Source organism: Lepidochelys kempii, chromosome 12, assembly GCF_965140265.1.
Source record: "Lepidochelys kempii isolate rLepKem1 chromosome 12, rLepKem1.hap2, whole genome shotgun sequence".
In the NCBI taxonomy this organism is placed as follows: domain Eukaryota; kingdom Metazoa; phylum Chordata; order Testudines; family Cheloniidae; genus Lepidochelys; species Lepidochelys kempii.
The window spans coordinates 23,368,098-23,381,563 of record NC_133267.1 but is presented as its reverse complement, the minus strand read 5'-3'; the positions used below and the strand labels follow the sequence as shown (position 1 = coordinate 23,381,563).

General features: G+C 45.1%; 1 protein-coding gene across 1 annotated transcript in view; it reads right to left on the bottom strand.

Moving 5' to 3' along the window:
• Positions 1-8,296, bottom strand: part of WDR88 (WD repeat domain 88) — a 30,471-nt gene extending 22,175 nt beyond the window's left edge. The window contains exons 1-2 of the mRNA XM_073308425.1: positions 8,189-8,296; positions 3,785-3,895 (exon numbers count right to left, since the gene is read on the bottom strand). Coding sequence (XP_073164526.1) covers positions 3,785-3,895; positions 8,189-8,296 — 219 coding nt within the window. The remainder of the gene's footprint in view (positions 1-3,784; positions 3,896-8,188) is intronic.
• Positions 8,297-13,466: the final 5,170 nt, after the last annotated feature.

The following is a 13,466-nucleotide window of genomic DNA, read 5'->3' as shown; positions in this document are numbered from 1 at the left end:
CTATCCCCACCTTACATATCTCTCACAAGCGAGATGTCAACTCCTGCCTTCAGTCACCCCATGACATCAACCTCCATTGCCCACTTGATACATTTTCAAATACCTTTGTGTTTTCTCACATTTCTGCCTTTCATGCCTGAAGGCACTCCCTGTAAATATCTGTAAAGCTTACCTCATCATCCCCTCTGTCAAAACCTTCAAACACGACAAAGGTTAGACTACTAGTGTACTGCGACCACAGCCTATCATGCTGACCAAAGCTGTCTCCTTTCCTTTTACTCCCCTCCTTGCCCCTGCCCCTTGTGTCTTGTCTTATATTCAGATTGTAAGCTTTTTGGGGCAGGGTCTATCTTTTGGTTCTGTGTTTGTACAGAATGGGGTCAGCACAATGGGGTCCTAGTCCACAATCAGAGCTCCTAGGTGCCAGGGTAATAAAAATAATAATTGAGCTTTACACAATGGGAAGTGCTACCTAAACACATTTCAAATACAATAAAGAAAGTTTGACATTCAGTGGTAACTCTAGGTCAACATATTTTTATTCCTTTATTCATATGATCAAGCTTTTATTTTATATAAGTAGTGCCACTAATTTCAAGGGGATTTTTTGAATCTGAATAAGAGTTTTCAGGATCAGGATCTGCGTGTGGCACTGTAAGTTGCCTTACTTGCACATGCCCCTTCAAAGGCTGCTGTGCTGTTCAGTTAAGCTTTGCTACATTTGAACCTCCCCCTCACTCCCACTTTTTGAAATGTGCACAGTCTGGATCTTGGCAGCAGCTGCCCCTGACAGGATACTTCAACTGGAAGTTATTCTGTTCACTTAATAGCTGTGAATGATACAGAGAATTTGTATGAAAGTAAATTTATTTTAAGTCTGATTTTTCTTTCTTATTTTTCAGTGCTCCAATAGCAGACATTAGAGCCATCATGTCTTTTTCTAAGGCTGAAACAAACAAAAAAACTCAAACTTACAATCTTGTTTTATTTTTCTGTGAGTCAAGAAAAGCCTTGCAGTCAAAACTGTCCTAGTCTTATTTAGACCAATGACTCTCAACCTTTCCAGACCACTGTACCCCTTTCAGGGGTCTGATTTGTCTTGCATACCCTGAGTTTCATCTCACTTTAAAATTACTTGCTTACAAAATCAGACATAAAAATACAAAAGTGTCACAGCACACTGTTACTGAGAAATTGCTTACTTTCTCATTTTTACTATCTATTAATAAAATAAATGAATTGGAATATAAATATTGTACTTACATTTCAGTGTATAGTATTTAGAGCCGTATAAACAAGTCATTGTCTGTATGAAATGTTAGTTTGTAGTGACAGGTTTCAGAGTAACAGCCGTGTTAGTCTGTATTCGCAAAAAGAAAAGGAGTACTTGTAGCACCTTAGAGACTAACCAATTTATTTGAGCATAAGCTTTCGTAAGCTACAGCTCACTTCAAGTGACTTTGCTAGTGCTTTTTATGTAGCCTGTTGTAACACTAGGCAAATATCTAGATGAACTGATGTACCCACTGGAAGTCCTCTGCATACCTTCAGGGGTACATGTGCCTCTGGTTGAGAACCACTGATCTAGACCATGTGTACTGTGCCTTATTAATTTGTGTTTTCCAAAAGATGTGTGCATTGCCAGTGAAATACTTTCTATTCACAAGAGGAATTCCAAATACTTTCTTAGATATACATTTGATACCTACTCTTTCAAAAGAAACAGAGAGACTTCAAAGTGGAATTGACAGTTTCCCTAGCTCTTTATTATCAAACCTGGTCTTTTATGAATCCTAACTGGCCCACCTACTCCTACAGAAAAGGAAATCAGAGTTGTCCTGACGAAGTGGAAGTTATCAGGATAAATGAACCATTGTTTCTCTTATGTGTTCCTTATAAGGAAGCCCTCAACATTCAGGTAGATTCTCTTAGATAGCTCCTGACAAAAAATAATTTCTCAGGAAGTGCGGGATAAAATTTTTCTTACACAACTATGCCCAAGATAAGCAAGTCACATCAGACAGTACTAATCTTCCACACTTGAAGAAAAAAATATTCAATACATTATATTCTCTTTTCAATGAAGTGGCTTTTATGCGTCCCCTCCATCTAGTTTACTTAAGGAAGATTCCACGATGCCATAGATTTTCACTAAAAACAGAAGAATCTATACTTTACAAATTCCAATTCTGTGATGGGATGAGGAGTGAGTATGTAGTTCTGACAATGTGATGGAATTATCAACATTAAATTGTGAACATCTTAATGATCCACTTGGCTGGACACATTTATTTACTGTCTTGCCTCCTACAAATATTTCCTTAAACATCACCATTGTAATAATGATTATCTGCCTTGAAACCTATCAAAAAGGGAGCGGCTCTTCAGCTGTTTCACGGGAGGAGCTAACGATGGAATGAATCCTGTCTCTTGGATACCCTGGAAGTGTTGAACACTGTGGATGCTTGAGCTGACCCCAAGTAAAGCTTTGTTCTTCATCTATTCCCAAACTTTCACTAGAAAATTTCTTAACATGTCATAATGGAAGCTAAGCATGGTATCTGGATAAACGTGCAGCACTAAAGATCTCTTTATGGCACCATAGCCTCTACACCTGTATTCACAATATTAAGGCATTACCATTCCTTAATACCAGCCTCAGCAGGGAATATTTGAATCAAGTTACAAACCAGTTCATATATGCCAGGCATAAGTACCTTCAAACTATTCAGTACCGCTGAGTTGTCAACTGCTCCTATGAACGTCAGGTATAGTACTTATCTAAGAATACGGATCTGGGCCATCTTTTAGAACAGACTGAAATAAATAACCTTCACATCACATCAGCCAGGGTTCTTGTGTGTCTCAGCGCGGGTAACCCTGGTTGCTGTAACCAACCTGGTTGTAATTTTGTGGGAACCCTAGGTAACTTCATAAAACTGGCCAAGGGCATCGGAGCAGATAGAAAGTAAAGAACAGACAGATTTGACTTCATTGCAAACAAAAGGCAGCACATGAAAAGTGTAAAAAACATTATGCCTTTGCTGACAGCTAAATCTGGTGCCTATAGTGCATAACCCTTGACTTACACTATTCTCAAAGAAAGACTGTATACATCAAACACTGTGATGGTGAGCAAAATGAACCTCCGGATCAAAAGAAACCAAAAATTGTGTACCAAGTTATTTGTTGTGAAGTATTTAATTCAAAGAGCTAGAGCGCTGATCCAGCAAAACTCTTAAGCATGTGCTTAAGTCCACAGCTATTCAGCAAAGCACTTTAAATGCATGTCTAAGTCCTACTGAAGTCAATAGGGTCTACATACATACTTAAGTTCTTTGCTGAGTCAGAGACTAGGTTCAGGTAATTAATGAGGAAAAAACATGAGAATGAGAGAAAAAAACTTCATTAACCCTATAAAAGCAGCACAAGATGACATTCCCACTGAAAAAAGTCAAAATGGAATGGGATTTTTTCCAGAAAGAGTTGACATATTATGTAATATTGTAGTAGAGCTCTCCCTCACTAGTGTGTAAGAACATTCATCTCCAGGTGCTTACATGGAACACTGCTAAATGTCAAAGAATATGTTAAAAGTATGGAATAGGAGTGTTACCACTGTAATTGTACCTGTGAAACAGTTTAATTATTTTACAAACAGAATAAAAAGCTGTTTAGAAGGTTAATTTATGACTCACTCAACCTCCATACTTATATGACGTTGCTTGCTTCGTTTAGACATTATTATGGTGTGACTGTTGAATTGTTTAGATTCATTACCTACCCAGAGTTTCATTGTTCTGTCATAAGAGCATGAAAGAATTTTTGTATCTTCAAAGCAGAAATGACAGGAGCTCACAGTATCACAGTGCCCTCTCAAAATTTTTAAGTGGATCTGTAAATGAACAGAACAAAGATTGAGTACATTTTATCTTGTATAATAAATCTTTCTTGTTGACAAGTTAGTCCTCAAGAGATAGTCTGAAAGTAATAACCTGCTTAGAATATTTTAGTTCCTGCTGTTTGAAAGCATTCACACTCATCTTTCTCTGTTATTAGATTGCAGTTGATTTGGCAGATCACAGCAAGACTTTTTTTTTAAGCACCTGTTTGTACATGACAATGATCTTGCTCTTCTTTAAGTTTCAAAAAATCTATTTTGATTCTTGAAGACTGTTGTGTGCGCTGTATGATTGTAATATGACCATTTATATAATGTATTAATTATTTGATTAATTGCAACAAATCTTATACAAAGTATGTCATGTAAGGTCATGTCATGTATGTCATATAAGGTATCAATGGAAAACTTACAATCTATCAAATATGATTATCCTGTTTGTATGCATGTATCATCTTTGCATCTAAAAGTATGAATACTGACTGTATTTCAAATGTGTTTGCTCCTGTGGTAACACCCACAAGGTAATTTATATCCAGTCTGGCCAACACATTGTGAATGAACTATTCAAGTTGATGGCGTATTAAGGAACAGTTAACTCTGAATGAGCCACAGAAGAAGCTTGTCCACATCCTGTGAGCCTTCCTGTGGACACTTTAGCCAGAACATGGGTAACAGCCACTCCTATGAGTCATCAAAGCATGAAAGAGCATGTGACCAGTGGCGGATTAGCCACTGGGCCTACAGAGCTCATGCTCAAGGGCCCCTGAGCCCCGAGCGGGTGGGAAAAGCCCCATTGCCCTGATCCCGCTCCCAGGCAGTAGCACCAGGGTAGCAGTGGGGGAACCCCCCAGTGCCCCCTAACCCCATCAGCAGCTGGGACGGGGGGTGGGGAAAGTCCCAGCACCAGGACTCCTGCTGCAGCCCCGGAACTGGAGCTCTCAGAGAGCTTCTCTGGTTTGGGGGCCACAGTGGTGGAAGAGCAGAATGGGGGGACCCTGAGTGGAATAGGAGTGGAGCCATGGGTGGGGTCACATGTGGAGGGGGTGGAACAGGGACAGGCCCACAGGTGGAAGGGGTGGGGAGGGGTCTCCCATTTGCTCTGGCCCAGGGCCCCAGGAAACCTTAATCTGCCTCTGCATGTGACTCTGGACTCCATCTTGTGCCTGTAATTTTCCACAAACTAAGACAGAGAAGTTCCTCCACATGGGAGAAAGTATAAAAACCCCTGGAAGCATCTCAGTTTTGCCTCTTTCCTGCTCTGATCTTTGGACTATGGACTTACACTAAAAGGAACATTCCAACCAATGGACTAAGGACCTTCCAATCTTTTGGAAGTTACCAGAGTCTTTACAAGCCAGCAGTCTGTAACATCACTGCTTCAAACCTGATATAAAAACTTTGAAATGAGTGTATATATTTGTTTTCCTTAACCATTTTAACTCTCCCCTCTTTCTTCTCTCTTATAAATAAACCTTTAGATATTAGATACTAAAGGACTGGCAACAGTGTGATTAATGGGTAAAATCTGAATTATATATTGACCTGGTTGTGTGGTCTGATCTCTTGGGATTAAAAGAACCTTTTGTTTGATTAAATTGGTCTTCAATAACCACTCATCATATAGTCTAGTGCAGGGGTGCGCAAACTTTTTGGCCCGAGGGCCACATCTGGGTATGGAAATTGTATGGTGGGCCATGAATGCTCACAAAATTGGATTGGGGTGAGAGCGCTAGTGTGGGACTGAGGATGAGGGGTTTGGGTTGTAGGAGGGTGCTCCAGGCTGGGACCTAGGGATTCGGAGGGTGGGAGGGGGATCAGGGCTAGGGCAGGGAGTTGGGGCATGGGAAGGGAGTGAGGGCTCTGGCTGGCAGTGCAGGCTCTGGGATAGGGCTGGGGATGAGGGGTTTGGGGTGCAGGAAGGTGCTCTGGGCTGGGATCAAGGGGTTTGGAAGGCAGGAGGGGAATCAGAGGTTGGGCAGGGGGTTGGGGCATTGGAGGGGCTCAGGGATACAGGCTCCGGGCGCCGCTTACCTCTAGCAGCTCCCGGAAGCAGCTGCAGGTCCTCCCTTCAGTTCCTACAGGGAGGCGCGGCCAGGCCACAGTTCCTGGCCAATGGGGAGGTGCATGGGTGGTGCTTGGGGTGGGGGCAGCGGGCAGAGCCCGCTGGCTGCCCCTATGCGTAGAAGCTGGACGGAGAACATGCCGCTGCTTCCGGGAGTCGCGGCACACACTTGTGGAGTGGCCCCCAACCGCGCTCCCCAGCTGGAGTGCGGGAGCAGGACAAGCCCCAGACCCTGCTCCTCAGCGGAAGCTTGAGGGTCAGATTAAATCGGCTGGCAGGCTGGATGTGGCCTGCGGACTGTAGTTTGCCCACCTCTGGTCTAGTGTCAGGGTGGTGAAACAAGGTCTGGGATCCCTAAGGAGACTGCTGTTTGGACTCCTTGTTAACCAGTGTGGTGAGATAGAAGTTAACTTTTGTTACTGGGTTGGTATATTTTATGGAAGAATAATCATCAATTTGGGGTGAGTCTACTCTATTTCTCAACAGTTTGTCTTGAACCTAGCATCCTCGGCTTGATCCATGGAGGAATGGTGACATGTTGCTTGAAAGACTCCACTGTATCTGTTTACTCCTTAGCTTATTATCCACAAACTCTTTAATGTCCTAGACTATGCCTTCATCCTGTGCCACTGCAAACCTCCTTGAGCAGGTGTTCATTTTTTGTGCGGCTTCTTCCACAGATGTACGGTAGTGCATTGACTGCTGTTCAGTATCAATATGTCAGTATGCTCTTTAGAACTGACAATCAGAAAGGCTAAATAAGTTTGTCTGATTTGTCATGATTATTATAGTGTGGTTCATTATACATGTAAAGTAACAAAGGATGCTTCCAGTCCTCTGCTTTCAGGGGCAATGAATACATTAACCATTTAAAAATATAAATTGTGTATTTTAAGAATTTAGTACATTACACCTGTCTTGTTCTTGCTTTTCTTTCTTTTCCTGGATAGGTTGACAAATTCCCCTCCAGGCTTCACAGACAATTGTATGCATGTTACTAACACCACTTTCAGCATAGCATATTAATTATAATGAAACCATAATGAAATATGCAGTTGAACTATTACCACAATCTAGCAAAGGTCACAGATTTTTTTTGCAAAGGGCACTGGTGTTATGGGTAGGAGGATGAACCAAGTTTTGCAATACACAAATACATCACTGTGGTGCGAATTAAAGGAGCACATGGGCACGGGGGAGAGGTCAGCCTGCTGGTTGCATAGAAGAGTTAGGTTGGCGACACTTTCCACAGATGGGGGGGGGGGGAAGGTGGTGGAAGAAAACATCTAGTCCCAGCTGTCCCCAATTAGCAGCCTCTGGCATTTATTGGCCCTACAGGAACAGGGCAGTCTGCAGCTCATCCCAGTAGTGCTCCTATTGATTGCCCCCAACTCCGCACTGAGACACCCTCTCCACCCACACACAGAAGAATTCCCACACACCCCCACTGAGACCCGCCTCTCCTCCTGGCTCTCACATATCCCTGCCTCAGGCACTGAGACCCCCCGCCCCCACTCTCACCCACCCCACCCTCTAGGCACTGAGACACACACATCCCAGCTCTCACCCACCCTGCGCCCAGGCACTGAGACACACCCCCCCTGCTCTGACCCCCACTCCCAGGTACTGAGACTTCCCCACCCACCTACCCTGCCCTCAGACACTGAGACACCCCACCCTTGGATGTCACCCACCCCGGCCCCAGACACTGACACATCCGCCCTGGCTCTCATCCACCCTGGGGCACTGACACACACACCACCCACCCCGTCCCCTGGGGCACTGACACACCCCCTAGGCTCTCACCCACCCCACCCCCAGGCACTGACACACACACCCGGGCTCTCACCCACCCCGCCCCCAGACACTGAGACACCCCACCCTTGGATGTCACCCACCCCGGCCCCAGACACTGACACATCCGCCCTGGCTCTCATCCACCCTGGGGCACTGACACACACACCACCCACCCCGTCCCCTGGGGCACTGACACACCCCCTAGGCTCTCACCCACCCCACCCCCAGGCACTGACACACACACCCGGGCTCTCACCCACCCCGCCCCCAGACACTGAGACACCCCACCCTTGGATGTCACCCACCCCGCCCCCAGACACTGACCCCCTCCCACCCCGGGCAGGCGGCCGGCCCCCGTCCCTCCCAGTCTCTCAGCCAGGGCACCGCCTTCCCCGGGCAGGAAGCCGTCCGCTCCCCGCCCCCACCTGCGCGAGCCTGTCCCGGTCGCCCAAGCGGCTCTCCGGCTGGGAGGGCCTGGGCAGCGGAGGCTCCTCCAACGCCAGCGGGTCCCCCCGGCCGCTCGCCCCGGCCATCTCCCCGGCTCTGAGGTAACCGCCGCTCGCAGGAGCCCCTAGCGGTCGCGCTGCCCCGCCGAGAGCCGGCAGCGGGTACCGCGCGCCCACGCCTCGGGGGGATCCCGGCGCTTCCCCGCGCCCCAACACAGCCCGCAGGGCACCGGCTTCGACTCTCCCACGCAGCCAACAGCGGCGCCGCAGACTGCCCGGGCGCCCCCCGTCCAGCTGTGACCTGCGCCTGACGGCGTCAGGGCAGCGGGACACGGGCTGGCGGCCCAGGAGAGGCAGCGGAGGAGAACGGGGCAACCCAAGCTCTAAAGGGGCCCTCTGCACGGCCAGGAGCTCACCAGCTCGGCTCTAGCTTTTAGGGCCCTTAGACCCACATAGGCACCCGGGTGCTTGCTGCCTGGAGCCCTGGGCTTGAGCCGCTCACACATTCAAGAGCATCAGGCTTTACAGCTGCAAGCACTAAAAGGTGCTATCCTTGTAAAGAGAAAAGGAGGACTTGTGGCACCTTAGAGACTAACCAATGTATTTGAGCATAAGCTTTGGTGAGCTACAGCTCACTTCATCAGATGCATTAGTCTCCAAGGTGCCACAAGTACTCCTTTTCTTTTTGCGAATACAGACTAAGGCGGCTGTTACTCTGAAACCTGTCATTATGCAAGGCACTGCATTTACCCGTATGGAGTGGAAATCTATCAACTGCATGAAAAAACTTGTACAGATACAGACAGACATCAGCTTCCTGTCCAAATGCAAACAGATGGACATCATACCAAAAGGACTGAAGGTAAAAAATCCATTACAGTCTACATACCACACAGACTATGCTGACAGCTTGTGCCATATGCTCTCAAAGAAACTGTAGAATCACCTGATCAACATCCTCTACAGCAAACAGGGAAAGATTAAGAATGAGCTCTCAAAAATGGATACTCTCATAAAAAACCAACCTTCCACACAAACTTCCTCATGGCTGGACTTTACTAAAACTAGACAAGCCATTTACAACACACATTTTGCTTCTCTACAAAAGAAAAAGGACACTAAACTTTCTAAACTACTACATGCCACAAGGGGCCACAGCAATGGTTCCCTCAACCCACCCAGCAATATTGTTAACCTATCCAACTATACTCTCAGCCCAGCAGAAGCAGCTGTCCTATCTCGGGGCCTCTCCTTCTGCCCCTCCACCCCCACGAACATGATACAGTTCTCTGGTGACCTAGAATCCTATTTTCGCTGTCTCCGACTCAAGGAATATTTCCAACATACCTCTGAACAACATACTAATCCACAGAGACCTCCCTACCAACACTACAAAAAGAAGGATTCTAGGTGGACTCCTCCTGAAGGTCGAAACAGCAGACTGGACTTCTACATAGACTGCTTCCGCCGACATGCACGGGCTGAAATTGTGGAAAAGCAGCATCACTTGCCCCATAACCTCAGCCGTGCGGAACACAATGCCATCCACAGCCTCAGAAACAACTCTGACATCATAATCAAAAAGGCTGACAAAGGAGGTGCTGTTGTCATCATGAATAGGTCGGAATATGAACAAGAGGCTGCTCTGCAGCTCTCCAACACCACTTTCTACAAGCCATTACCCTCTGATCCCACTGAGTGTTACCAGAAGAAACTACAGCATTTGCTCAAGAAACTCCCTGAAAAAGCACAAGATCAAATTCGCACAGACACACCCCTGGAACCCCAATCTGGGATATTCTATCTGCTACCCAAGATCCATAAACCTGGAAATCTTGGGCGCCCCATCATCTCAGGCATTGGCACCCTGACAGCAGGATTGTCTGGCTATGTAGACTCCCTCCTCAGGCCCTACGCTACCAGCACTCCCAGCTACCTTTGAGACACCACTGACTTCCTGAGGAAACTACAATCCATCAGTGATCTTTCTGATAACACCATCCTGGCCACTATGGATGTAGAAGCCCTCTGCACCAACATTGCACACAAAAATGGATTACAAGCCGTCAAGAACACTATCCCCGATAATGTCACGGCTAACCTGGTGGCTGAACTTTGACTTTGTCCTTACCCATAACTATTTTACATTTGGGGACAATGTACACCTTCAGATCAGCGGCACTGCTATGGGTACCCGCATGGCCCCACAGTATGCCAACATTTTTATGGCTGACTTAGAACAACGCTTCCTCAGCTCTCGTCCCCTAACGCCCCTACTCTACTTGTGCTACTTGACATCTTCATCATCTGGACCCATGGAAAAGAAACCCTTGAGGAATTCCACCATGATTTCAACAATTTCCATCCCACCATCAACCTCAGCCTGGTCCAGTCCACACAAGAGATCCACTTCCTGGACACTACAGTGCTAATAAACGATGGTCACACAAACACCGCCCTATACCGGAAACCTACTGACCGCTATTCCTACCTACATGCCTCCAGCTTTCACCCTGACCACACCACACGATCCATCGTCTACAGCCAAGCTCTGCGGTACAACCGCATTTGCTCCAACCCCTCAGACAGAGACAAACACCTACAAGATCTCTATCAAGCATTCTTACAATTACAATACCCACCTGCGGAAGTGAAGAAACAGATTGCTAGAGCCAGAAGAGTTCCCAGAAGTCACCTACTACAGAACAGGCCTAAGAAAGAAAATAACAGAACGCCACTAGCCGTCACCTTCAGCCCCCAACTAAAACCCCTCCAACGCATTATTAAGGATCTACAACCTATTCCTGAAGGATGACCCAACACTCTCACAAATCTTGGGAAACAGGCGAGTCCTTGCCTACAGACAGCCCCCCAACCTGAAGCAAATACTCACCAGCAACCACATACCACACAACAGAACCACTAACCCAGGAACCTTTCCTTGCAACAAAGCCCGTTGCCAACTGTGCCCACATATCTATTCAGGGGACACCATCACAGGGCCTAATAACATCAGCCACACTATCAGAGGCTCGTTCACCTGCACATCCACCAATGTGATATATGCCATCATGTGCCAGCAATGCCCCTCTGCCATGTACATTGGTCAAACTGGACAGTCTCTACGTAAAAGAATAAATGGACACAAATCAGATGTCAAGAATTATAACATTCATAAACCAGTCGGAGAACACTTCAATCTCTCTGGTCACACGATTACAGACATGAAAGTTGCTATAATACAACAAAAAAACTTCAAATCCAAACTCCAGCGAGAAACTGTTGAATTGGAATTCATTTGCAAATTGGATACAATTAATTTAGGCTTGAATAGAGACGGGGAGTGGCTAAGTCATTATGCAAGGTAACCTATTTCCCCTTGTTTTTTCCTAACCCCTCCTCCACCCCCCCGACGTTCTTGTTAAACCCTGGATTTGTGCTGGAAGTGGCCCACCTTGATTATCATACACAGTGTAAGGAGAGTGGTCACTTTAGATAAGCTATTACCAGCAGGAGAGTGGGGTGGGAGGAGGTATTTTTTCATGCTTTGTGTGTATAAGAAGATCTTCTACATTTTCCACAGTATGCATCTGATGAAGTGAGCTGTAGCTCACGAAAGCTTATGCTCAAATAAATTGGTTAGTCTCTAAGGTGCCACAAAGTACTCCTTTTCTTTTGCGAATACAGACTAACACGGCTGTTACTCTGAAACCTATCCTTGTAAATAATTTCTAAATAAATATATCTGTTTTAAAGAGGGGAGTATTTAGATGAAGAGACACAAAAAACCTGATTACATGGAGAGTGGGGCCTAGAGGCTCTGTTGGCATAAGTCTAGGACAGCTGCATAATTCACTTGTCTTCACCTCTTGGGTATGGCATGTAACATACCAAATTCAGTCCTATAACGTCATTTCATCACAACATCATCTAGTCAAATTTCTCAATAACAGGTCACAACCTCAATGCAAGCTCCACCAGGATGTTGCCCAGGATCTATCTCCCCCCACCTAAAAGGGATTCACTCCATCCCTTCTTACTGCTGTTCTGCCCTGCCTCCACTGCATCTTTTACATTCTCACCTGCACTGTGCTCTCAACTTTGGAAAAGTGCTGTTTAGAGTGGAGCTGTCTGCCTAGACCCACTGCTCACAGCACCCTACCAGCTGCTTTGCCTTCTTTAAATGGGAGTTTCTGCAAACATAAGGAAAGAGGTACAAGGAAATGCATCAAGACTCCCTTCACTTCATATCTTGCAACTCCTTTCATCATTGGGCATACTCATTACTCCTTATTCAGAACCATTTATTTCCTGTTAAATTTTTACAATATACTAATTAGAAATGTGTGCCCACAAAAGGTTACAGGATTGGAGTCAGGACAAGAAACAAGCTGGTTTGGGGGTCAAGGGAACAAAGACAGAGCAGGGATTTTCAATTAATGCACTGTTGAAAATAGCTTATTTAATTTACAAACGTACTTCTACAGAAATGGGTTGGCTATATAATGATTCAAGAAATTAAAGCAGTACTGTTAATTTGAAAACTCATTACTTTTAAAGACATTTAAAAAGTTTCAAATACCACAACTGCTCCTAAATCTTCCCACCAATTTTCTAGGATGGCAATCTTTTAAAATATTTTTATCCTTTATTGCTATATGAAGAGACCCACATGAACAAAACTAGGAACAGACTATACAGAGAAAATGACTATACAAAGTGCTGTCAAGTGCATAGGTAAACAAATTGAAAAAATTAATATTTTCTCTAATCCTGTCAAATTATACTAATCCAAGAAGTTGCGTTTCACACTAGTGGATTAAAAAAGACAGAAGCAATGACTTTTCATCTTCATACATGTTTAATTTTTTTAAATAATAAGTGAGAGGTAAATCTTTACTCTAAATGAAAAGGATTGAGAATGGGTGTCTGATTTTATAGGAGCCATATTTCCCCCTAAGAGAAGCAGATCTGGAGACACTGATTTTTATAACAATATTGTACTACTAGTAGTCTACCAAAAATATCTGTTTACTATAATTAAGAGTTTCCTGTTGCTTTTTAATCTTTTTTTTATTCTGCTGCTTCATTTACCCATTCTTGTAATCCAGACAGCATTCCAAATCCACATTTGTTACTAACTTTTCCCCTCTCTCTACAGAGTTCCCGCTTAATTGCTAAATTTAAATTACAAAACCTAAAATCAACACCATGCCACCTTGCTCTAAATCCAGTGACCTATTAAAAAGACTGTGAA